Here is a 27,483-nt window from a genome sequence, read left to right on the forward strand (position 1 = left end):
ATTGCACATTCTCTCTGACCCAGCAGCCAAAGAACGGAACGCGCGCATCATGGGGAGCGTACGCACTGTTGCGCAGGCTACAAGCTATTAGCAACCTAGGCGTTCGTGGGTTTAAAAAAAACATTCAAGGAATAAACCGTATAGTTGGTGCAATAGAAGTAAAAGAAACTGCCTACGTGTCATCAGCAGGATTAAGGTACATTTCCGATTATTTCACGAACAACACAATGTAGTTTAAATTGGAGATATTTGAAGATTGTTGCGGGAGTGTTTGGAGTCCCGAAACGCGCTGATGTGAGATGGTTGGTGTGGCCACTGCTTCGGCCCTGCTGATGAGGGGAAGCATCACTTTAGACAGGATTACAGAATGACTCACTGAGAACAGCTACCATTTTCGAATTTTAAATGTACGTATGGGGTGGTTTTTTTTTTAATTTAGGACTGTGTTGGATGGATATGTTTGGATAGGGCCGGTGTTTTCACAAGTGACGGCATCCAAGAGCACTGTAAGGAATTTGGAAATTGAATCTTAAGTATCGGGTGACGTGCTGTGGGAAATCGGGGATTCACAGAAGATTAGGGCCGAAGTTATTGTTCGTTCACCTGTGTTACTAGATCTAATTGCATGTCGCATTGTGTTTGTTTGATGAACTTCGATAGGCCTACATAGTGGCACGTTTTTGCTGACTCGGCCCTAACGCTGCCACGCCTCTCCTATAACCTACGAGAGATCGTAAAGTTGATGTGCGTGTGTATTGTACTCTTCTCGTTCACCAAGGCAAAATTATAGTATAGGAGATGCGTCCCTCTTCTGACGTTTCACATTATTGCCACCAGATAGGGCTAGGCTACTTAGAAACGTTAACACAGAGTGAAGGTCTGGATAAGGAATGTTATGCAACTTCAGAGAGGTGTGTTTTTATATATACATCTCCCAGAGAGAGGGGATGTGTGAGGGTATGTAAGGAAAGCAATCCATTATGTTACAGCAAGCAAAACAATGTTTCTATAACGTGTGTTAAAACAAGCAAAACTGTTCAAGATTTTACACTTCGCTATTGGTATCATTGGTATCTGAGTGCACACACTATTAAATGTGTGTGTGGTGGCTATAGGGCTACATCTGCTGTGTGACATCACACATTCTATATGTACCTATGAGCAAGCTCTGATGCCCCGACTGGGTGTCTGTTTCCTGCTCTGCCCCTATAGACCAGTGTTATGTAACATATGCTACACACAAGTGCACAGCCTGGCATGCACACAAACGTGCAGTCGAGAGTTAACTACATCAGGTATTTACTGTGTGTGCGTTGGATAGGTATACGTTGTGCTTTTGTTTCTATTTGGTTGTTTGATGGTCAATCTGGATTAGAATGTTTTTAGTGCAATTAGTGCGGAGCTCTTTTGGCCTTTGTCAAATAAAATAGTATTTGTAACATGCGCCGAATACAACAGGGGTAGACCTTACAGTGAAATACTTACTTACAAGCCCTTAATGAAATAATGCAGTTAAGAAAAATATGTGATAAGTAAGAAATAAAAGTAACAATTAAAGAGCAGCAGTAAAATAACAATAGTGAGGCTATATACAAGGGGTACCGGTACAGAGTCAATGTGCGGGGGCACCGGTTGGTCGAGGTAATATGTACATGTAGGTAGAGTTAAAGTGACTATGCATAAATAAACAGAATAGCAGCAGCATAAAAGAGGGAGGGGGGGGGGGGGGCAGGCAATGTAAATAGTCTGGGTAGTCATTTGATTAGCTGTTCAGGAGTCTATTGGCTTGGGAGAAGAAGTTGAGAAGCCTTTTGGACCTAGACTTGGCGCTCCGGTACCGTTTGCCGTGCGGTAGCCGTAGAGAACAGTCTATGACTAGGGTGGCTGGAGTCTTGGACAATTTTTTGGGGCCTTCTCTGACACCACCTGGTATAGAGGTCCAGGATGGCAGGAAGCTTGGCCCCATAGATGTACTGGGTCGTACGCACTAACCTCTGTAGTGCCTTGCGGTCGGAGGCCAAGCAGTTGCTATACCTGGCAATGACGCAACCAGTCAGGATGCTTTTGATGGTGCAGCTGTTGAACTTTTTGAGGATCTGGGGACCCATGCCAAATATTTTCAGTCTCCTGAGGGGGAAAAGATTTTGTTGTGCCCTCTTCACGACTGTCTTGTTGTGCTTGGACAATGATAGTTTGTTGGTGATGTGAACACCAATGAACATGACGCTCTCAACCTGCTCCACTACAGCCCCGTTGACGAGAATGGGGGCGTGCTCGGTCCTCCTTTTCCTGTAGTCCACAATCGTATCCTTTGTCTTGATCACATTGAGGGAGAGGTTGTTGTCCTGGCACCACACTGCCAAGTCTCTGACCTCCTCCCTATAGGCTGCCTCATCAAAGTCGGTGATCAGGCCTACCACTGTTGTCATCAGCGAACTTAATGATGGTGTTGGAGTTGTGCCTGGCCATGAGTGAACAGGGAGTACAGGAAGGGACTGAGCACACACCCCCGAGGGGCACCTGTGTTGAGGATCAGCATGGCGGATGTGTTATTTGTGTTGCACTTTTTTATATTCAAAGGTGGGAATATATGGGAATTAATATTAACACCATTTAAATGTAGATGTTTTTTGCATTGAATATATTTACCATATCATATGGAGACAGAAACAAACCTTTTACCTTATCATAAGTAGACATAATTGCAAATGATGACATCCTTCCAAAATAAGTAATAAAAAAACGATTTAGTTACGAATTGAACTTTAATTGAATGAGTTGACTCCTCACATGGGATGATTTCACTGAACAACAAAATGGAAAATTGAATGATCCCCCAATGATCCATCACATCTCCCAAAATGTTTTCAACATGCATCTGTTAAATGACAGTCTAGAAACTAAAGCTTTGGTTGTCTTCCTCAGGCTTCCATGTCATCTCCCTGGACCTCGTCAATGTTCACCTCTTGAACACTCTGAGGCCTCATCTTCACTGTCACTTTCCAACCTTGTTGAGGATGGCTTGTCAGGCTCAAAAAGCCTCAAGTTTGCCCAGATGGCCCCCAATTTTTCAACCCTTGTATTTGTCAGTCTGTTGCGTGCTTTGGTGTGTGTGTTCCAAAACAAGAACCAGTTGCACTCCGAGTTGGCTGATGTTGGTGGGATTTGGAGGATGATGGAGGCAACAGGGGAAAGAGCCTCGGAGCCACGAAGTCCCTTGCACCAGGTGGCTGATGAGCTATGTTAGCACGACTGCCATATTGCATCTCCATCCCAAAGCCCTTGCTTGGAAGTGTACTTCACCAGACTGCCAAGAACCTTGCCCTCATCCAGGCCAAGGTGGCGAGACACTGTAGTGATGACACCATAGGCCTTGTTGATCTCTGCACCAGACAGGATGCTTTTTCCAGCATACTTGGTGTCCAACATGTACAGTTGAAGTTGGAAGTTTACATACACTTAGGTTGGAATAATTAAAAATTGTTTTTCAACCACTTCACAACTTTCTTGTTAACAAACTGTAGTTTTGGCAAGTCGATTAGGACATCTACTTTGTGCAATGCACAAGTAAAATTTCCAACAATTCTTCACAGACAGATTATTTCACTTAATTCACTGTATCACAATTCCAGTGGGTCAGAAGTTGATACACTAAGTTGACTGTGCCTTTAAACAGCTTGGAAAATTCCAGAAAATGATGTCATGGCTTTAGAAGCTTCTGATAGGCTAATTGACATCATTTGAGTCAATTGGAGGTGTACCTGTGGATGTATTTCAAGGCCTACCTTCAAACTCAGTGCCTCTTTGCTTGACATCATGGGAAAATCAAAAGAAATCAACCAAGACCAGTCAGGTTCATCTTTGGGAGCAATTTCCAAACGCCTGAAGGTACCACGTTCATCTGTACAAACAATATTACGCAAGTATAAACACCATGGGACCACACAGCCGTCATAACGCTCAGGAAGGAGACGTGTTCTGTCTCCTAGAGATGAACGTACTTTGGTGCGAAACGTGCAAATCAATCCCAGAACAACAGCAAAGGACCTTGTGACGATGCTGGAGGAAACGGGTACAAAAGTATCTATATCCACAGTAAAATTAGTCCTATATCGACATAACCTGAAAGGCCGTTCAGCAAGGAAGAAGCCAGTGCTCCAAAACCGCCATTACAAAAGCCAGACTACAGTTTGCAACTGCACATGGGGACAAAGATTGTACGTTTTGGAGAAATGTCCTCTGGTCTGATGAAACAAAAATAGAACTGTTTGGCCATAATGAACATCGTTATGTTTGGATGAAAAAGGGGGAGGCTTGCAAGCCAAAAAACACCATCCCAACCGTGAAGCACGGGGGTGGCAGCATCATGTTGTGGGGGTGCTTTGCTGCAGGAGGGACTGGTGCACTTCACAAAATAGATGGCATCATGAGGGAGGAAAATTATGTGGATATATTGAAGCAACCTCTCCAGACATCAGTCAGGAAGTTAAAGCTTGGTTGCAGTTGGGTCTTCCAAATGGACAATGACCCCAAGCATACTTCCAAAGTTGCAGCAAAATGGCTTAAGGACAGCCAAGTCAAGGTATTGGAGAGGCCATCACAAAGCCCTGACCTCAAGCCTATAGAAAATTTGTGGGCAGAACTGAAAGTGTGTGCGAGCAAGGAGGGCTACAAACCTGACTCAGTTACACCAGCTCTGTCAGGAGGAATGGGTCAAAATTCACCCAACTTATTGTGGGAAGCTTGTGGAAGGCTACCTGAAACGTTTGACCCAAGTTAAACAATTGAAAGACAATGCTACCAAATACTAATTGAGTGTATGTAAACTTCTGACCCACTGGGAATGTAATGAAACAAGTAAAAGCTGAAATATCATTCTCTCTACTATTGTTCTGACATTTCACATTCTTAATAAAGTGGTCATCCTAACTGACCTAAGACAGGGAATTCTTACTAGGATTAAATGTCAGGAATTGTGAAACTGAGATTAAACGTATTTGGCTAAGGTGTATGTAAACTTTCGACTTCAACTGTACCTTCTGTGGTCCAAGGTCATTGATGACTGCCTTCAGCTGATCTGCAATGTAGAGACCGGTGTGTCTGTTGTCCCTTGTCTGTGCTCTTGTAGAATACTAGTTGAGGGGTGGAGATGTAGTTAATTATTCCTTGCCCATGAACGTTTGACCACCCATCAGAGATGATTGCAATACAGTCTGCTTTTTACATGATTTGCTTGACCTTCACATGAACTCTGTTGAACTCTGCATCCAGCAAATTAGTAGATAAAGGATGTCTGGTTGGAGGGGTGTATGTTGGGCAAAGACCATTCAGAAATCTCTTCCAATGCACATTGCCTGTGAGCATCAGAGGTTGCATACACAGCTCGAGCAAGACATTCATCAGCATTTATCTGACTACGTTCCTCTATTGAGTCAAAAAAACGTTTGATTCCAGGAGGACCATGAGCTGTTGCTATTGATAAGGTGTCTTATTCATCATTTTCACCTCAAATAGAAGTAGAGGGACTTTTGTCAGAGGTTGCTTGTTGTGAGCGCTTAGGGAACTTTATGGACTTGCCCAGATGATTCTGCATCTTTGTTGCATTCTTCACACATGATTTGGCACAGTATTTGCAAATGTACACAGCTTTTCCTTCTACATTAGCTGCAGTGAAATGTCTCCACACATCAGATAGTGCCCGTGACATTTTCCTGTAAAGATTAGTAAAAACAAATGCAGTTCCATGTACAGATAAATAGTTAAGCAGTTAGATTAAACATCTCCTTTTGTAAGAAATGTTTTTAAATGAAACGTGTATGGAAACAGGTGAATTAACACTGCTCAGTTAGCAGGCTCAAGCAAGCTAAAACCCACATGGTAGCAAAAACTAACTAGCAGAAATTGTTAGAAATGGGTTAAACAGACTTTGCTGTAGGCTACTATTTACTAGTTAACAAGCAGTCATATAAAATATATTAACCCCACCCAGTATTGTAATCAAAACTTACCAGAAAGCATGTAGTCCTTGGCTCAGACAGTGTAATAGTGTGGGCTCAATAGCATTTAATTTAGTGTGCAAGATCTTGAGAATCAGCTGTACATGTGATGGAAGAATGCACTGTGCATGCAGAGGGTTTCAATTCCATTGAATTGGGGATAGTTTAACCAAAACATCCCGCAAGACCTAGAATTGCCTTGTGTGTCTCACAAAAAAGGCTCACTGTTATAAGCTAACCTTTCTTGATGAATTTAAGCAAAATTCCCGTTCTTAACTTCCCATGGAAAATTTCTGAAAAGATTTAGTTGTTACCTACCCTTACCACATGGGGGCAGCCCGTCAGGAAGTTCAGGATCCAGTTGCAGAGAGAGGTGTTTAGTAGAGATGGAAGTTTAACTTGAATTCACATCTCCACTGCACATAGACGCACTACATAAGATCACTTAAACACAGACTTCTCAATTTCCAAGCAATAACAGCAGTAGGTTTTCCTCAAACTATTCAGAAATGAAGAACCTACTATAGTTACGCTGAGATTATATCCCCCTGCTTATTATCTCCAATTTCCCCAGTGTGACAGTAGCGTGTAACATGGGAGCAACCAGAAATGGTTCACAGGAGCAGCACAAAATGTCAGCAGGGAACAGGGCAGGTTTTGTAACACCACACCCCCGCCCTGGCCTAATGGAAAGCAGAGCAAAGCTCTGGAATGCCATGGTAAAGTTCTGCGGGTGGGGGGGCGATTCAGAGAGTGTCTGTTTCTGATGTTGGGAGAGGGTTGATGTGTGTGTCTGTGCAAAAGAGACCTACCCCAAACCTGGATTATATTTTTTATTTAACTTGGCAAGTCAGTTAAGAACAAATTCTTAGTTACAATGACGGCCTACCGGGGAACAGTGGGCCTTGTTCAGGGGCAGAATTACAGATTTTTATCTTTACAGATGTTTATCCCCAGCTCGGGGATTTGATCCAGCAAACTTTCTGGCCCAGCGCTCTAACCACTAGGCTGCCTGCTGCCCCATGTAGGCGGGGTGCTGAGCCCCCGAGGTTGTAGGCAGTAGTGACCCGTGCCAGCCCAACCCAAACATGTTCGCCTGAAACCAGTTGGAACCAAATCATTCTGGTCCAGAAAAGGGCTAACATGCTGACCAGGCCGCACGTAAGTTGATTTTGTCCACCCACATCAGGACACACAGGTTAAAATATCAAAACAAACTCTGAACTAATTATATTAATTTGGGGACAGGTCGAAAAGCATTACACATTTATGGCAATTTAGCCAGCTAGCTTTGCTGTTGCTAGCTCATTTGTCTTGGGATAGAAACATTGGGTTGTTATTTTACCTGAAATGCACAAGGGCTTCTACTCTGACAATTTGTTTCTAGTCATCTCTCCTCTTTCCTTCAGGCTTCATCTTCTTATTTTGGACTTTATATGGCGGTTGGCAACCAACTTTAAGGTGCATTACCACAACCGACTGAAGTGTGGACCTCAGTTCATCTTTCAATCACCCACGTGGGTATATGTTCCTAAAAACCAATGAGGAGATGGGAGAGGCTGGACTTGCAGCGCGTGGAGCGTCACAAATAGAACCAAGTTCTATTTTAGCTTCTGGCCACGCAGACGCTGGCTGACCCGTGCAATGATTGAATAACATGTATGTGTAAATGTATTTTGCAACGCGAGCGTTGTGGTCAGCATGTAAGGGCTAGAGGGGGAGCACAGTTGTAGTGCTAGCTGCAAGAAAGGCAGTAGGGGGCTGCCTCAAGTTGAGGGATGCCTATAGGGAAACACACTCACCCAAAGTAACTAACATGTCATAAGGGCTGCAATTACATGAGGACCCCAAGGTCCGGACCTCTCTTTTTTTTCTAATTTGAGGGGGAAAAAAGGATAAATGTGGCACACACACACACACACACACACACAATCAATTACGGGTCAACATCTAAAAATATTACACCCCAAGTTGATCAAAACTCAGAAAGCTTATATTCTTGATCGGACTGAGTTTTAATTGCGTCTGCCGCTTTGCGTAATGAGTGGAATCATAGTAGCCTGTTGGTTGTGTGACTCCTCCTTTAGTTCTCAGTCTTCTGTCCTCTTTTTCTGTGTCGTCCTGGTAGTGTGAGGCTGACACAGATCGCGGGTGACAGATAGCCACAGAAAATCTCTGGATGGCTGGGACTACTGCCAACTTTCTGGGACGGGAGGGAACCTGTGTGTGTAGGCTAGTGTACGTGCGTCCGAGAGTGTTTACCTGTACACACCTGCGTTAAATTTGTGTGGTCGTGTCTGCACCCCTTGAAAGCCTCTGGTGTGCGCGTGTGTGTCTCTGAGTTGTGACAGTAACACAGAACTGTGTGTGAGAGAGGTCAGTCTGTGAACTGGGTGAAACTGGCAACGGGCCTGCGTCACTGACATGAACTGGTTTTCATTAGTGCTGATGTGTGTGTCTGCTTCGGCTCACGGAACAGGCCCAGAGCCCTACTGTAAAGTCTCCTCCGGTGGACTTTGTCCTTCCAGTGTCTAATAGGAAACCGGTGAAACAGCATTGGTAGAAAGCGTGCACACACACACCCTCTCTCTTGTTCGTAGACTGTTCAGTGTGTTCTATCTAACCTATCCTGAAGGAAAAATATTGCCTCATAACATTTAGCACAATGGACCCATTTGTTTTCAATTTCCATATCTGATTTGAATGTTCTTTTGTTTGTCCCTTAATTCAATAGCTGACTATTCATCTATAACATATAGTCTTGATCTCCTTCATATTAATAATTCTCATGTGAGGGACCTTTCTGCAATAAGACCGTGGTGACTGTCATTTCTAGATACTATAAATAGTACAATTAATTTGCTGACAAAATGTCAGTGTTTTTCCTCCGTCCTCTTCAGGGTGCATGTGGTTGGTTGTGTAGTGGCCAGATAGAAGTAGCCTGTTCTCTATTGTAGTCCATGTTGAGGGTTCTATACATAGGTGGGATGTTTCGTCCTTCAAGGGAGGGCAGCATTGGAAGTGTGTCACTGAAGTAAGCATTTCACTGTTAGTCTACACCTGTTTGCGAAGCATGTGACGAATAAAATAACAATTGACGTCATGGTAAGTTCAGAATAGCATGGCTCTTATTGTGCAGGCCTTGTCTGATGACTGAGCCACAGAGTTAGTGTTTCAGCACTTTATACTTTGTGTGACTCCATTTTCATTGCTTTGGGTTTATTTTGGATATGAAGAGGTGGTTTTACGTTGGGCCTAGGGGAAGACAGAATACAGGTGTAAAGTTTGGTTTGTTTAATCCATTCCCAGTGCGTTCATCAATGGGACCAGACATTGTATATTTTATTTGGCATGATGAGTGACCCTGTGACTCCTGACCTTTGCCCTGTAGGGATGGAGTTCCCTGTGGACGTGTTGGATTCAGTGAGGCAAGAGGAGGAGGAGCAGGCAGCAGAGGGCTACATGACCCAGCTACGATACGTCAGACCCGACAAGACCGAGAGCTTTACCCTGCCCAGCCACAGAAAGGTATGTGTGTGTATGTGTATACACACACACACACACACACACACACACAGTTAGTTTAGTCAACTCTAACACCATGTCACTCTTTCTCTCTCCCCCTCTCAGATCAGTATCAGTCTGTGTAACGTTGGTTTTGTTCCCATCTATGGAGGAGACCTGAAGCACAAGGTTATGGCCCTGTTCTCCCCAGATGATCAGCTCACAGGTACACACAATGCTATACACCCCCCCCCCCCCCCCCCCCACACACACACACACACACACACAGCCCCAGCACAGTCTGAAAACCCATCCCGAGCCCCCCTGTCCCTATCCTTTGACAGAGTGTACGCTGATAGTTTCCACCACATAGATACTGTAGGTGTAAGCTGTTTTTGTTTGAAATGACCAGCATACACACATCCGATCCCTTCAGATCTACTAGAGTTTAGGTTATGGTCTGGGGGTTTATATTTCCTACAGCCTAAGTTTGGATTCTAATCACATGGTCATACTCATCGAATTCTATTCTCAATGTCTCCCTCTCCAGCGGTAGCTCTGTACCTGGCAGGACAGTGGTGGTCAGTAGAGGACATCCTCAGAACCTCAGACCCCTCCAGAACTGGCCTGGTCAAGGTACACGCACACTACAACCCAAGATGAATGTAAAGCTAGCACATTGAAACACACAAACACACTCTGTAGAGGTAGGATATTGGTTTTGTCTGGTGTAAGGAGAAGCTCTGAATCTGACACAATATGAGAGGACACACGGGATTAGGGCTGTCCCCGACAAAAAAAACCTCGGTCGACCAAAAGTCGTCTGCCCAATCAATTGGTCTACATTTTTAAACGTGAATTTTTCCTTTATATAGACCCACCCTATGTGTTTTTAATAAAATCAACTATAGGCCTATGTATTGAGATTGCCTGGTGCTTTAAGTGCACTGTTTGATTAAATAAGACACAAATGACTCAAAAGGGAGCCAGAGATCACGATAACCAGAAGACAAATAACAAAATTCAGTTTCCTGTGCCAGTGAGCTTGGGACAGACACAGCTGTAGGCTATTTGCGCAAGGGATACGAAATCATCAGGTAGGCCTTTTTTTTTATGACGTTTTCACTGGATCAGAGCATGACATTTTTCCCTTTCACGCTGAGTGGTTATCGAAAGGGAGAGAACTGGAGAGATTTTTCAAATACATTGAGGAGCTATTGTCATTCTCAATGGATGTAAAACAGACTTAGTTTGATGGGAAGAAAACATTACTTTGAGAAGCTCCACAGCTCATTAGTGGTGGTGCGTTAAGCCAATCCAAAATACTGTCAGATCCCCAAATAAGCACATTTTATATGCAGGCCAGGTAACCTATAGGCCTACTTCTATCCATAATCATGTGCGCGTCGTTAATTAATTGACAGGAGCGCTCCAAACAAAAGACGATGACTACATTGACAAGGTCGTACAGTGCATTCGGAAGGTATTCAGGCCCCTTGACTTCTTCTACATTTTCTTACGTTAGTCTTATTCTAAAATGGGTAACATTGATTTTTTTTCCCCTCATCCATGTACACACAATACCCCATAATGACAAGCCAAAAACAGGTTTTTAGAAATGTTTGCCCAAAAAATATCAAATTTAATTAATTATTCAGACCCATTACTCAGTAATTTGTAGATGCACCTTTTTGCAGCGATTACAGCCTTGAGTCTTCTTGGGTATGACACTACAAGCTAGGCACACCTGTATTTGGGGAGTTTCTCCCGTTCTTTTCTGCATTTCCTCTCAAGCTCTGTCAGGTTGGACGGGGAGTGTTGCTGCACAGCTATTTTCAGGTCTCTTCAGAGGTTTGATTGGGTTCAGGTCCGGGCTCTGGCTGGGCCACTCTAGGACATTTGGAGATTTGTCCCGAAGCCACTCCTGCATTGTCTTTGCTGTGTGCTTGTGGTCATTGTCCTGTTGGAAGGTGAACCTTTGCCCCAGTCTGAGGTCCTGAGTGCTCTGGTGCAGGTATTCATCAAGGATCTCTCTGTACTTTGCTCTGTTCATTTTTCCCTCGATCCTGACTAGTCTCCCAGTCCCTGCCGCCAAAAACATCCCCACAGCATGATGCTGCCACCACCATGCTTCACTGTAGGAATGGTGCCAGGTTTCCTCCAGACGTGAAACTTGGCATTCAGGCCAAAGAGTTCAATCTTGGTTTCATCAGACCAGATAATCTTGTTTCTCATGGTCTGAGTCCTTTAGGTGTCTTTTGGCAAACTCCAAGCGGGCTGTCATGTGTCTTTTTACTGAGGACTGGCTTTCATCTGGCCTCTACCATAAAGGCCTGATTGGTGGAGTGCTGCAGATGGGAGATCCTTCCAGAAGGACAACCATCTCCACAGAGGAACTCTGGAGCTCTGTCAGCGTGACCATCAGGATCTTGGTCATCTCCATGACCAAGACCCTTCTCCCCTGATTGCTCAGTTTGTCTGGACAGCCAGCTCTGAGAAGAGTCTTGGTGGTTTCAAACTTCTTCCATTTAAGAATGATGGGGGCCACTGTGTTTTTGTGGACCTTCAATGCTGCAGAAATGTTTTTGTACCCTTTCCCAGATTTATGCCTTGACACAATCTCATCTCAGAGCTCTACTGACAATTCCTTCAACCTCATGGCTTGATTTTTGCTCTGACGTGCACTGTCAACTGTGGGACCTAATATAGACAGGTGTCTTTCCAAATCATGTCCAATCAATTGAATTTACCACTAGGTGGAATCCAAGCAAGTTGTTGATCATCCTTGAGAAGTTTCTATGGAAACCGGATGCATCTGACCTCAATTTTGAGACTCAGCGGTTGGAACCAAAAATCTCCAATTTGGACTCATCAGACCAAAGGACAGATTTCCATTTCTCGGCTCAAGCAAGTCTCTAATTATTTTTGGTGCCTTTTTAGTCAAGGTTTCTTTGCAGCAATTCGACCATGAAGGCTTGATTCACGTCTCCTCTGAACAGTTGATGTTGAGATGTGCCTGTTACTTGAACTCTGAGCAATCTGAGGTGCAGTGAACGTTTTAACAAGGCACACCTTTTAATTGAAATGCATTCCAGGTGACTACCTCATGAAGCTGGTTGAGAGAATGCCAAGAGTGTGTAAGGCTGTCAAGGCAAAAGGTGGCTTCTTTGAAGAATCTAAAATATATATTTTTTATTTGTTTAACCCTTTTTTTGGTTACTACGTGAATCCATAAGTGTGTTCATATTTTTAATGTCTTCACTATTATTCTACAATGTAGAAAATAGTAAAAATAAAGAAAAACCCTTGAATGAGTAGGTGTCCAAACCTTTGACTGAGTGTGTGTTCAGTTGAAGTCGGACGTTTACATACACTTAGGTTGGCATCATTAAAACTCGTTTTTCAACCACTCCACAAATGTCTTGTTAACAAACGATAGTTTTGGCAAGTCAGTTAGGACATCTACTTTGTGCATGACACAAGTGTTTTTTCCAACAATTGTTTACAGACAGATTATTTCACTTATAATTCACTGTATAACAATTCCAGTGGGTCAGAAGTTTACATACACTAAGTTGACTGTGCGTTTAAACAGCTTGGAAAATTCCAGAAAATTATGTCATGGCTTTAGTAGCTTCTGATAGGCTAATTGACATAATTTGAGTCAATTGGAGGTTACCTGTGGATGTATTTCAAGGCCTACCTTCAAACTCGGTGCCTCTTTGCTTGACATCATGGGAAAATCAAAAGAAATCAGCCAAGACCTCAGGAAAAAAAGGTCTGGTTCATCCTTGGGAGCAATTTCCAAATGCCTGAAAGTACCATGTTCATCTGCACAAACAATAGTACGCAAGTATAAACACCATGGGACCACACAGCCGTCATACCGCTCAGGAAGGAGACGCATTCTGTCTCCTAGAGATGAACGTACTTTGGTGCGAAAAGTGCAAATCAATCCCAGAACAACAGCAAAGGACCTTGTGAAGATGCTGAAGGAAACGGGCACAAAAGTATCTATATCCACAGTAAAACGAGTCCTATATCGACATAACCTGAAAGGCCGCTCAGCAAGGAAGAAGACACTGCTCCAAAACCGCCATTAAAAAAGCCAGACTACGGTTTGCAACTGCACATGGGGACAAAGATCGTACTTTTTGGAGAAATGTCCTCTGGTCTGATTAAACAGAACTGTTTGGCCATAATGAACATCGTTATGTTTGGAGTAAAAAGGGGGAGGCTTGCAAGCTGAAAAACACCATCCCAACCGTGAAGCATGGGAGTGGCAGCATCATGTTGTGGGGATGCTTTGCTGCAGGAGGGACTGGTGCACTTCACAAAATAGATGGCATCATGAGGGAGGAAAATTGTGGATATATTGAAGCAACATCTCAAGACATCAGTCAGGAAGTTAAAGCTTGGTCGCAAATGGGTCTTCCAAATGGACAATGAACCCAAGTATACTTCCAAAGTTGCGGAAAAATGGCTTAAGGACAACAAAGTCAAGGTATTGGAGTAGCCATCACAAAGCCCTGACCTCAATCCTATAGAATATTTGTGGGCAGAACTGAAAAAGCATGTGTGAGCAAGGAGGCCGACAAACCTGACTCAGTTACACAAGCTCTGTCAGGAGGAATGGGCCAAAATTCACCCAATTTATTGTGGGAAGCTTGTGGAAGGCTACCTGAAACGTTTGACCCAAGTTAAACAATTTAAAGGCAATGCTACCAAATACTAATTGAGTGTATGTAAACTTCTGAACCACTAGGAATGTGATGAAAGAATTAAAAGCTGAAATAAATCATTCTCTCTACTATTATTCTGACATTTCATATTCTTAAAATAACATGGTGATCCGAACTGACCTAAGACAGGGAATTTTTACTAGGATTAAATGTCAGGAATTGTGAAACTGAGTTTAAATACATTTGGCTAAGGTGTATGTAAACTTCTGACTTCAACTGTGTGTGTGCATGCTACTGCTTAAAAAAAAATGTATCAGTTGACCAACAGCCTGTCGACCAGTCAACTACAGTCATGGCCAAAGGTTTTGAATGACACAAATATTAATTTCCACAAAGTTTGCTGCTTCTGTGTCTTTTAGATATTTTTGTCAGATGTTACTACGGAATACTGAAGTATAATTACAAGCATTTCATAAGTGTCAAAGGCTTTTATTGACAATTACATGACGTTGATGCAAAGAGTCAATATTTGCAGTGTTGACCCTTCTTTTTCAAGACCTCTGCAATCCGCCCTGGCATGCTGTCAATTAACTTCTGGGCCACATCCTGACTTATGGCAGCCCATTCTTGCATAATCAATGCTTGGAGTTTGTCAGAATTTGTGGGTTTTTATTTGTCCACCCGCCTCTTGAGGATTGACCACAAGTTCTCAATGGGATTAAGGTCTGGAGTTTCCTGGCCATGGACCCAAAATGTTGATGTTTTGTTCTCCGAGCCACTTAGTTATCACTTTTGCCTTATTGCAAGGTGCTCCATCATGCTGGAAAGGCATTGTTTGTCACCAAACAGTTCCTGGATGGTTGGGAGAAGTTGCTCTCGGAGGATGTGTTGGTACTATTCTTTATTCATGGCTGTGTTCTTAGGCAAAATTGTGAGTGAGCCCACTCCCTTGGCTGAGAAGCAACCCCACATATGAATGGTCTCAGGATGCTTTACTGTTGGCATGACACAGGACTGATGGTAGCGCTCATCTTGTCTTCTCCGGACAAGCTTTTTTCCGGATGCCCCAAACAATCGGAAAGAGGATTCATCAGAGAAAAGGACTTTACCCCTGTCCTCAGCAGTCCAATCCCTGTACCTTTTGCAGAATATCAGTCTGTCCCTGATGTTTTTCCTGGAGAGAAGTGGCTTCCAGTCTGTTATTCGAACTCAATCAGCATGACCGAGTGATCTCCAGCCTTGTCCTCGTCAACACTCACACCTGTGTTAACGAGAGAATCACTGACATGTCAGCTGGTCCTTTTGTGGCAGGGATGAAATGCAGTGGAAATGTTTTTTTGGTGGTTCAGTTCATTTGCATGGCAGAAAGGGACTTTGCAATTCATCTGATCACTCTTCATAACATTCTGGAGTATATGCAAATTGCCATCATACAAACTGAGGCAGCAGACTGTAAAAATTAACATTTGTGTTATTCTCAACTTTTGGCCACGACTGTACTTGGGTTCAGCCCTACACAGGATACTACAACAATATGATGGGTGGCCCACACACATTACCCATGGCATGTTTATCTACCCCATCAGATGCATAATGTTTTTTTTTTTTTTGGACAGAATGCCGAGCACTGCATTTCTGGTGTGTGTGTGTGTGTGTGTGTGTGTGTGTGTGTGTGTGTGTTTAGAGGACCGAGCACAAAGACACCAGTCAAAACAAACTCATGGCTCTCTGCCTGGCTTTGCCCTGCAACTTGTTCTGATTAGTATGGAACAATAGAGAAACACACACACACACACACACTAGGGTTGGGCAAAATCTACTTTTGTTCTAGCGTGATTCTATACTTTATAAAATCGCCCATTAGACAATGTGGCCAGCCCAATGTTTAAAGAAAAAATAATTAACTAAAAACATTTGACAAACTCTTGTAATATATGGGAAATACTCATAACTATCAGGTCTCTTTATGATATTTCAGTAGGATTAGTCTATGCTTTTGGCTGTTTTGGTTTCGTGACAGCACAGAGGATTTTCTTTTCTCATAAAAGCCTAAACTTTGCTCAACTGTAAGGTTGGTTTGAGCTACTTGTTTGATTTTTCTATCTCGCTCATTATTACCTTAGGTCTACCATGTTTTAAGGTTATTCAAAAGCAACAGAACTTTTAGCCTATTTACATTGTTAGATGAATGTAATTGTTTAATCATGAAATGGCACGGCGAGAGAAATCCAGGGTGCATAAAACCTGAAAGAGAAGCTTAATATGTCAAGTCATCCTCCTATCAAATGGAGAGAAAAGAGGAAGGTAGGCTTTAATAACAATTAGGCCGTGTGTGTCTGCTATAAAACAAAATTGTCTTTGGCTTTTAGGCCCAGATCATCCGATTTAGTCAAGGGAGGCAAAAAAAAAATAATCCTGACTTGACATTTTGCTCTGGTGAATCTCTCGGCTCTGTCTACATTGTTCGTGTTCATTCTGTAAATGGTTTATAATATATGTTATGCAGGCTATTGCAAAGGAATAGGCCCCTCGGCATTATCCTGCTGTGCACTGCCCAACTCCGCTCTTTACTTAAAGTTGCCAGTCAAGTTCAAATAGGCTAGGCTATTGTCTGTCACATCACGATGTCGTCACCGTCGACAATGGCTGTCAAATCATCCTCGATAGACAATGCTGTCTTAACCCTGAGAGAGAGAGAGAGAGAGAGATGAAACTAGGAGCAGTACACTGTTCAGGGCCATTTTAGTGGGAGGTGAAAGACGACGATGCCATGTACTGAACCAAGTCCCTTCTGAATCTTGTGTCCTACTACAGTGTATGTAGATTGAGCAGTGAGGAAAGTTTGTGCATTGTGTTGCTGTTGAAAACTCCTGGAGAGAGGTGTGTGTGTGCTACCTTTTTGTTAAGTGTCATTCTGTCTCTGTGTCCCCACCCCAGACGAGGAGTCTTGGTGAGCGGATCGTCCTGTACATTCTGAACCGTATCGTGTACCGCGTGGGTGAGATGGACAAACCTGAGGTGCCCTTCCTGTGCCACGGCCAGCATGACTTCGCCAAGCTCCTCTGGAAGGACGGAAACGCTGTCGGGTTCTACTCAGTCAAACCCAAAGGTGAGCGGTCTCTGTCTGGTCAAACTGTCAAGGTTTTGTTTAAACCAAAACCGCTCTTATTTGACCGGTGACGTTAGCTAGTTAGTGGAGACTGGACAGTACCCCAACTTACACAAGGCTATTCGTTAGCTTCAATCTCCTGAAGATAATTTCTATAATGGCCAACATATAGACTTTATAGTATACCAAAAACATAGTAGCACCTAGTTTAAATTGTTCCGTTTTTATAAGTCAGAACCCATCACAATGTTCAGTATTATTGGTACAAAGTATCGTTCCCTGTGTTAAACTGTTTTAGTGTTGCTCAGTGAAGACTCCGGACCACTGCAGAGCAGGACATCGTAGTACAACAGATGAGCTGGAATTAATTTGTCCAACGTTTTCATTAGATCCACATTGAGACGGGCAGCTCACCAGATGTTTTTCCACTTTTGTTTGACTTTAATGTTCTCTAATCAGAGAAGTGTTCTAGCAATGTATTAAGAATTCAGACTTCACTTTACTGACTTTATCGTCCCCATGGGGACATTTTTGTTGCAGTGACATGTACACGTTTAAATACAAAACAAATTTGACAATACAACTTTCATAACAGTTACATACCAATAAAAAGAGACGAGCCTGCTGGCTTTCCTGGGTCGATAGGAACATTAGCCCGAGCTATTTAGGAGGGATATCACACCTTGCCCAAATGATTGTCTAGTTCTGTTTTTCCTGCCGAGGGGAGTAGTTAAAATGATTTAGATGCACTATTGTAAAGTGGTTGTTCCACTGGATATCATAAGGTGAATGCACCATTTTGTAAGTCGCTCTGGATAAGAGCGTCTGCTAAATGACTTAAATGTAAATGTAAATGTTAAATGTCCGGGTACAGGGGGTGGCTTGGGTCTAAAATGATTTTGTTAGCCTTGGGGAGGGCCCTGACCTTAAAGATCTTATCCAGGCCTGTCTGTTTGACTCCAAGTACCTTGCTTGCTGTGGTGATAATCCTTCTCAGCATATTTATCTGGCTGACATTGCCAAACCAACAAACAATACAACAAGTTAAAATACTCTCAAAAGATTTGTAAAACCGAGAAAGTATATTACAGTCAACATTAAAAGATCCCAGCTTTTTGAAAAAGTAGACTTCAGTTTTGATCTCTTGCAGTGTATCTTGTTTGATTATCCTGTGTTTTATATGACAATCAATAACGTATCAATCAATTATAGCATACCTTACAGACATGAACTAACAGTAAATCTCTCTTCCTCTCACTCTCCAGACAGCTTGTGTAATAACTTTGTGACCCAGCGCTATCAGCTTCCTGTCATGGACTCCATATTTGTCAGGAAGTGTCACCGTGGAAACGGCCATGGCCTGCAGATGCTGGAGGACTTTGTGGACTCTTTCAAAGACGACCAGCTTGGCCTGAAGTACCCTCTCTCTCTAACCATGTATAAAGGTTGGTGGTAGTAGTACTCTCTTTCTCTAACCATGTATAAAGGTTAGTAGTACCCTCTCTCGCTAACGATCTATAAAGGGTAGTAGTTGTAGTCTCTCTCTAACCATGTATAAAGGTTGGTAGTAGTATTACTCTCTAACCAGGTATAAAGGGTAGTAGTAGTACCCTCTCTCTCTAACCATGTATAAAGGGTGGTAGTAGTAGTACCCTCTCTCGCTAACCATGTATAAAGGGTGGTAGTAGTAGTACCCTCTCTCGCTAACCATGTATAAAGGGTGGTAGTAGTAGTACCCTCTCTCGCTAACCATGTATAAAGGGTGGTAGTAGTATTACTCTTTCTCTAACCATGTATAAAGGTTAGTAGTTGTACCCTCTCTCTCTAACCATGTATAAAGGGTAATAGTATTGCTCTCTTTCTTTAACCATGTATAAAGGTTAGTAATATTACCCTCTCTCTGACCATGTATAAAGGGTAGTTGTAGTCTCTCTCTGACCATTTATAAAGGGTAGTTGTAGTACCCTCTCTAACCATGTATAAAGGGTGGTAGTAGTAGTATTACTCTCTGACCAGGTATGAAGGGTGGTAGTAGTAGTATTACTCTCTTTCTCTAACCAGGTATAAAGGGTAGTGGTAGTGCTCTTTTTCTCTAACCAGGTATAAAGGGTAGTAGTAGTAGTCGTCTCTAACCAGGTATAAAGGGTAGTAGTAGTAGTCGTCTCTATCCAGGTATAAAGGGTAGTGGTAGTAGTCTCTCTCTAACCAGGTATAAAGGGTAGTAGTAGTAGTCGTCTCTAACCAGGTATAAAGGGTAGTAGTAGTAGTCGTCTCTAACCAGGTATAAAGGGTAGTAGTAGTAGTCGTCTCTATCCAGGTATAAAGGGTAGTGGTAGTAGTCTCTCTCTAACCAGGTATAAAGGGTGGTAGTATTTCTCCACAACACTCTAGAGCTGTACAACTTTCCATCCCCAAAATAAATTGGTCAATCAAAGTGTATCATCTCTCCCTGACCTGCAGTGTGTGGCCAGTACCTGTGTCGGTACCCAGCTGACCAGGATCTGCTGTGGGTGGTAGAGGGAGTGGGAGGACCCTACCAGAGAGAGAACGTGGCCAGCAAGATGAAAGCCCTAGCACTGAAAGGTACTGGCACAGTAGCAGGAGGTATACAGGGATACACTTTTCAACACCATGATCTAACACCGACGGCCTGTTCAGGAAGATGTAAAGTTACAGTACCTTCAGATAGAAATTTGTCGTATGGAGTAGCGAATCACGATGACAGCTCTATTCATCACCTTTCTAACCATCCACATTTCTATCTGCGACCTCACTGAATACAACCCAGCTAATCCATCGGGACCATAGCAGGATGATAGCAGGAGACCCAGATTAGCTCCACTGTAATGTGGGCTGGGGACTCGGTGACATCAGACAGACAGTGGTCAGACTCACATGACTGGTAGCTAATTGACTTATGATTGTTGTGCTGATTCCCATAAAGCGGTGCTCCACGCGGTGACTTCTAACGGAGAGCAACGAGCAGCCTCCCTGGACCACACAGACGTCGGCATGGAGGAGGACAACTTTCTGGACATCACCGTACGTCTCTGGCTCTCGCTCTATCCAACTTGGTCTCTTGTCTTTCTCTTTTTTTTATCTCCTTTGCTATGCTTTCTCTTCTTGGGTCTCTCGTCTCCTCGAACAGCCCTTTGGATGTATTTGTTTATACTTTAAGAATATCTTCAAACCTCAGTTCTGTAGTGTAGGGACAATATAATCAAGTAATGAGGAGTTGATTTTGGTCTTGATATCTTGTTTTATAGGAGGATGTTTTGGTGGTAAATACTCCCCTGAAGTTAATAGAAGGTAAGTAGCTCAGAGAAGTCTTCAGGATCTCCATGGAGTCCTGAAATAAATAACCAATAAGAACAATTTTGAGATTTTCTGAATAGAGAGAATTGTATTTTTTTTGTGTGTGTGACTACACATTGGAATGAAAATGGCTACTCTTTTTCTATCCCTGGATGGCACACCAGTGTCAACACGTAGCAGGAGTAGTGGACATAAGAAGCGTGGCAGAGAAGAGACAGAGAACTCCACGGAGGAGAGCCAGCCTCTGAAGATGAACAGGTTAGACAAGGAGTTTCAGTGAAATAGAAACTTATATTAATGTAAACGTGTAGAATTCAATGTATACAGCTCCTTAATTCTCATAAATTCAGTGACTATTTTACTTGTCAGGCATCTGTCAATCAATAGACTCATACCCATAGTATTTTCAACACAGAAATGTGACCTTTTCTTTCAGGTTGTAACCCAACCTATATATGGTTTTCAAGTATGAAAGCTTCCTTTTTGTCTCTAAATTATAATAATACCACTGGTCTATTGTGCGTTTTAGATTGGAGGGTGCAAAGTCCGAGCCCACCAACACGGATGTGGAGGCGGAAGGAAGAGAGGGGGATGAGTCCGGAGAGGCAGAGGCTGCTGTGGCCCCGGAGGAGGAGAAGACAACCAAAGCTCAGGTGAGAAGATATGGGGGGGTCAATATATGAATACAGCATTAGAAAACAACGGATCATTTGGCTGTTCTGTTTTGCTTGTCATCGTTGTGTTACTATGGTTACTGTTAGAGAATAACCAGTCACTCATAGATTGTCACACTTGTTGTGTCAAATGGCACCCTATTCCCTTTGGCCCCTGGCCAAAAGTAGTGCACTTATATAGTGACTAGGGTCTCATTTCAGACCACACTGATTGGCTTTAATTCTATTATCCCATAAAAACACATTGAATAACAGATTCAGACATGGGAAAAACAGATAGTCAAGATGAACGGAGAACTGACTGATGACCAGAGAGAGGAGGTAAAGGATGGGGTGGAGGGAGAGGCTGTGCTGGAGAACAGAACGACAGAGGAAGACGTGGAAATGGAGGAGGAGGAAGAGTCCATCGAGGCTGAAGTATGTGGTTCAATTCCTCAGGAGGATTAACCTTGTAAGACAGTTGGAAATGTGTGGGATGGGGCCATTATTGGAGCAAGGGGTTCACAGATGAGACGATGGGAGCATTTCATTGTTGGAAAGCTTCTTTTTTTTTGTACCGTGGACATGTTTCTTTCTAGAAAGGGAATTGGGTAGTTTTTAACAAATGCACGTTTTTCTGTCTTTTTTTTGTCCTCTGCAGGACATGTTAGAAGCAGCTCCTGTGGCGCCAGAGGGGTTGGCTGAAGCTGTGGAGGAGGAACTGGAGGAGGACCCTCTCACGTTAGTAGAAGAACCAGCGTCTGTTTCAGAGGAGGCCCCCTCGCCTGCAGAACCATCCCCAGCAGAGCCCTCACTCTCTGGGGCTGCGAGTGAGGAGGCTACACCCGTGGAAGAAAGAGAGGAGGTAGAAGGAGGAAAAGGCGGAGAAAGCAGTGGATTTGTACTGTGGACATATTTCTTTCTTCAGTATGTATTAGAAAGGGAATTTGAGAATACGTTTTAAACAAATGCAAATTCTTCTCTTTTTGTCCTCTACGGTGCAGGACACTGACGCCACAGGAGCTGCTACTACAGAGGTGTTGTCTGAAGCTGTGGAGAAGGAGGAGGCTCCTCTCCCATTAGTAAAAGAGTCAGCCTCCGCTCCAGAGGAGGCCCCCTCACCCATGGAAGGAGAGGAGGTAAAGAGAGAAAAGGAGGCGGCGGGGGAGAGCGCAGTGGAGGAACCAGAGGTAAAGGAGAAATCCGTGGAGGTCATTGAGGTGGACAGCAGTAGCCAGGAAACAGTGGTCCAGGTTGGGGTAGCAGACCTGTCCTACCAGCCTCTGGAGGAAGGAGAGACCCAGCCTCCTGCAGAGGAAGAAGAGGAGGAGGAGGAGGAGGAAGAAGAGGAGGCGGCGGCGGCGAAGGAAGAGGTCCTGGTCGCGAATGACGAAAATAAAGGGGTAGAGGAGATGGAGAATGCTACGACTACAGAGGAGTTCGAGGAGGGAAGTGAGAGCTCAGACGAGGGAGGCAAGGGTCAGGCCCTTTGGAGGAGAGTTGGCGGCAGTGGCCCGGCGGCGCCTAAACGTAAATCTAAGAGACTGAACAGAGTGGTCATCGAGCCCGAGGAGCAGGACAGGGAGCAGCCAGAGGTCACAGTGGAAGAGGAGGAGAAAGCTACAACTACAGAGGAGGAGGAAGAGGCTGTAGAGAAGAGTTGGGCTGAGGAGGAAGGGGAGCAGCCACCAGTGATTGACCAGAGGGCATTGAGAAGGAAGAGCAGACCGGTCCAGACTCCAAATAAAGCCAGAGGGAAACGACACGGCAAGATCTGAACACACCAGAAGGCATGCACAACACACACACAGTGATGTTTTCTGTCTGGTTTTAGGGTTTGTAAGGGGTCCAAAGTTTACTTGTATTATCTCAGTATGATGTTTAGATGCGTTTACTTTAGGTAGTTCATTTTTTTTTTTTTACAGAAAACGACAAAAAAAGTATTTGTACAGGAAAACGCAATACTCGCTGTTGTAATAAGTCAATGTGAAGTCTTTTAATGTTGTTCACATGTCATTGTAATCTTGTTTTTACTGCCTTGTTCTTTAGGAACTGACTGATATTGAGTTTAACAGGCCTGTTGTGCTTTGAATGTGATTGTCACTCAAAGATTTTCACTATCAAGCCCAGGTCCATGTTCTCCTATAGCCTGCTCCCATACTAGTCTTGAGGTGCCGCTGTTATGTTTGTACTAGTTACAATATTTAAGTAGTTTGGGTCGAAAGGCACCTCTTTAGTTCATCGTTCTGGCAGGAGTTATTTTATTAAAAAGTAATTGAAGTTCTGTTCCAATGAAAGCCAGCAGACCCATTAGCTTTCGAAGACCAGTTTTTTTTTTTTTATGACAATATGGAACTCGTATTAAGGAAGGAAACTTTCCAAAAAATGCCTTCAGTTTTCTCGCTATCTTCTCTTGGAGTGATGAGATTATCTTTTCCGATGCGCCTTTAGAAAAGCTGTGAATGAACGTCAATCGTGACCTTTAGGTTGCACGGCACGTACTCAAGCACATGCATATTAATACTATATTTAGTGAATACATCCATAAACTGTATTTTGAATAGGAAGAAAACATTCGGATGTTATTCATCTTAATTTAGCAATAAAATAAAACATTTCTGATATCATAATTGTCTTTCCCATGTATAATTTAAGATGGTGATTTATAATATAATTAATAGCATGTTTAATTGCAATTGGATAAAATATGTATTACAATAACTAGATTATACCAGAATTTTGAAGTAACTATGTACCATCGATATTTTTTATATAAACATTTGTAAAATGACAACTTTCACTATTGGGAGAAAAATATTTGCAACCCAAATTCAGTTGTTTCCATGTGAATTGTATGCTGTCATTGAGTGTTGATTCACTAGTAGAGGGTACATTGAACCAAAAATGTGAAGCAGAATGCATCAAATGGGCTATTGATGTACCATGGTTATAGGTCAATGTATAGAACCTTAACTAGGGCCATATTCACTAGGCACCAAACGGACTACCTAAACTTGTTCAATAAAAAAACACTCCGCTGTGTACGAATGAGTATGACCCGGGTTAAGGGATTGGCTGGTGCTCCCCAGTGTTTATGAGATGGTTCGAGCCAGTTGCATTGACTGTAAAGGTGTTTTCCTCTGTATGGAAGGAAACCTGTTCTAGCCTTGGCAGATCGTGTCAATACAACTGTTTTGATGTAAAACGTAGACACAATTAGTCATTGACTTGAATAGGGTCTTGAATAGGAGCTACAGCGTATGACACCTGGTGGAGCGGCTTTCTCTCCTTAACCTGCACTGATCTGAAAACTAGGGGTAAGTGAAGGCAATATGGCAGAAACCTACCAGGGGATTTTGCTTTCACCTCTCCACTTCCAGATCAGTGCAGGAGACGAGGAGAGGATGCCACTCTATACTATTGAGATGCTCACCATGTGCTTGTAGCGGAAATGCCCGTTCTTCCAACCGCTGCTATTCTTGTGGATGGGTTCCATTAGGTCTGTTGCTACTGTATTTTGGATCCCCCAAAGTGTTTAAAGGCGTATTATGACGCCACGGAACTGATGTACAGAATATTACACAGCCATGTTAGTTCTGGTAGTTTTCTGCTTGAATGTATTCTGGATATGATGCAACAGCAGAGGGAGCCAGAGTAGGTGTCATTGAGCTGCAGCATTAGGTATAGTGTATATAGCCTGTCTTGGCCCTGTTGTACCATTTTCAGATGTGGGTTGAAAATGGAAGTCGCCACTTGGTGGCGCTCACGTTCTGCCACATTCGGCTGCTGTGGTTCCCACTGTGTTCTGTCTGGTGGTTTTATACATGCTTCGTAGATATGTCTGACTGGGTTTGTGCTGGCTTACCCCAGGGCTGTGTTCAGTACGGTGCAACGTACTGATAGAAATAGTTTGTTAGCCGGGTACAAGACACTCCTGTTTGCAACGTTCAGAACATTGCACCTTCCTGAATGTACCTCTACTACTCTAAATCAGGCATCCTTATTTGCCTCATTCACAACCAATAGATTTTAGACTGTCCTGAATGGCAAGTGATGCCCTATATAGTGCACACGTTTGACCAACGCCCTATTGGCGCTGGTCAAAGAGTACAGGGTGCCCTTTAGGGTAGTGTTCTGTTGATATGTTTGCACGGTAACGTGTACTGTTTGTGGTTGGAGAGATTAACCGTTTCAGCGCTGACGCCTATCTTTAGTCACGGGTACTATCAGGGTCTCAATTCAGGAGCTGAATCAAAGTGAAATGAATAGGAAAGATGTCTATTTCAAAACAAAGAAAAATGTGTGCCTTTATTGAATGATCCCTGCCTGTGTAAGGACACCCCCCCCCCCCAATGAGTTTTTACATGTGATATTTTTCAACTAATAAGTAGGATTTCAAATCAGCTGAATTCACTGAGTTATAATAGATTGCAACTCATTCCTGCATCTTCACTTCCACATAATCTGCCTCTTGTGATGTTACTGGACCTATCCTGTTGGTTTCTCAGCTGTTTTATCAGAGGCTACTCTTTATCTTATATCTCGCAGAACGTATTTCAACTTATGATTTCCTTGTTCTTAATAAAAATAAAAGTTTTTCTGAAATTACGATTTGGATTTGTTTGGTGTTTATCTAGCAGCCAGAGTGGCTTGACTGTGAAATCTCAGACTGGCAAACACTTACCTTTTCCCCCATTTTCATTTTTTATCGTATGCATGCATCATTTGATTCTATCTGTATATCAAGTAAACCTTGTAGAGTGGCGTGTGTGTAAAACTCTGTGTGCCAGAGTGATGGCTCCAGATCTGTCTTGTCCCTGTAGTGTTGGCCCCACATCTCTTTGAGTGATCTCAACTCTGCTTCCTCTCCCCGCAGCCTGTCCTATTCCCCACTGGAGCACAGCCCTGTGTGTGTGTGGTGTGTGTGTGTTTGCCATCAGATAAGCCCAGCAGAGCCTTATCGTCAGCTGTCTAGAGTGCAGCAGCGAGAGGGATGTCCGTGTGTACCACAGGAGGTTGGTGGCACCTTAATTGGGGAGGACTGGCTCATTGGTAATGGCTGGAGCGGAATAGGTGGAATGGTATCAAACACATGGTTTCTGTGTGTTTTTGATGCCTTTCCATTCGCTTCGTTCCAGACATTATGAGCCCGTCCTCCTCTCAGCAGCCTCCACTGGTGTGGACGTGATGTGTGTTTGTGTGCGAGCCAAGCTGCAGGTCTTCTGTGTAGCCGTTTTCTCCTGTTTATGTGTTCCTGCCTCTCTCACCTACTCCTTTTCTCCCCCTCCCAGCCTCTCTCTCTCTCTCTCCATTGATGGTCTGGTGTGTGTAATTGATAGCGCCATATTGCTGTGGTGTAGCTGGTTTAATGGGGCTTGACACAGCAAGGGAAAGCTGCATGCAGCCAGGGAGAGGACTTAACCCTTTAACCTACCACTCTGTATATACACACACACATGCAGTATACAAATTCACTCTTCTTTAAATTCTCCTTTCTTTTTTTCTGTATCTCTCTCACACACACCCATGATGGTAGTAACATCAATGTGTTGTTTTCTTATGCTATTTTTCTCTACTGATAACCGTATATTAGGGGGGTGTGTGTGTGTGTGTGTGATTGAGACACCGAGGCACCACTCTCGCTCTCTCTGACTCGAAGGGAACACAGATAGTTCTTCCAGGCAGCGGTAGCTATTGTCCACTGTTTTGCTCGACTGAGTCTAAGTGTGTCTGACGACGGTAAATGACTAGGAGTGTTTCCCAACCCTCTGTGGGTGTCTCAACTGTAGTTCCTGCTCTAACCAGAAGGGGCCAGTGTGGTTCCAAGGTCCCAGAACACAACACAGCCCAGTGGGTAGTTAGCTTGGCTTCCCTCAGGCATCCACCCTGGCATTCAATATGTGTTTATTTTATGTGTAGATTTCTCTGGCATACTGTATGAGACTATCAATAGATAGGGAGTGTTATCCCACCCTTCCGCGCGCGCACTCACACACACACACACACACACACACGTGCACGCACCATTAATCAGTTGAGGCAATAAAATGACGCTATTGTGTAAGGCAAAGCAGACTGATTATTAAAGAATGAACAAGTCAACTATAGGATCATGAATGTCTGCTGTTCCCATGTGACAGAGACCAAGGAGAGGCACTATTTTTAAGAGCCGATATCACACCATTCCTGTTTTATTTTCTCTCTCTCTCTCTGTGTGTGGGGGG

At 43.4% G+C, this 27,483-nt stretch overlaps 1 protein-coding gene across 2 annotated transcripts; it reads left to right on the forward strand.

Moving 5' to 3' along the window:
* LOC106562158 (uncharacterized) lies at positions 1–25,867 on the forward strand. 2 transcript variants are annotated; one of them, XM_014126844.3, is made up of 14 exons: positions 1–196; positions 9,388–9,524; positions 9,627–9,726; positions 10,051–10,136; positions 17,120–17,291; positions 18,557–18,736; positions 19,752–19,874; positions 20,236–20,333; positions 20,558–20,600; positions 20,771–20,864; positions 21,136–21,259; positions 21,536–21,697; positions 21,921–22,124; positions 22,264–25,867. In XM_014126844.3, exons 2-14 carry the CDS (start codon positions 9,390–9,392, stop codon positions 23,035–23,037), a joined length of 2,295 nt encoding a protein of 764 aa, XP_013982319.2. In that variant the 5' UTR covers positions 1–196; positions 9,388–9,389; the 3' UTR covers positions 23,038–25,867. The 2 variants fall into 2 exon arrangements, with proteins under 2 accessions (XP_013982319.2, XP_013982354.2); XM_014126879.3 differs by lacking the exon at positions 21,536–21,697.
* The last annotated feature ends 1,616 nt before the right edge of the window (positions 25,868–27,483 follow it).

Source organism: Salmo salar, chromosome 01 (assembly GCF_965601325.2).
Source record: "Salmo salar chromosome 01, fSalSal1, whole genome shotgun sequence".
In the NCBI taxonomy this organism is placed as follows: domain Eukaryota; kingdom Metazoa; phylum Chordata; class Actinopteri; order Salmoniformes; family Salmonidae; genus Salmo; species Salmo salar.

Coding starts and splice junctions, on each gene's coding strand:
- LOC106562158 (XM_014126844.3), top strand. CDS start 9,390: ATGGAGTTCCCTGTGGACGTGTTGGATTCAGTGAGGCAAGAGGAGGAG. Junction 17,292..18,556: donor CTACTCAGTCAAACCCAAAG/GTGAGCGGTCTC, acceptor CTCACTCTCCAG/ACAGCTTGTGTAATAACTTT. Junction 20,865..21,135: donor CAGCCTCTGAAGATGAACAG/GTTAGACAAGGA, acceptor TGTGCGTTTTAG/ATTGGAGGGTGCAAAGTCCG.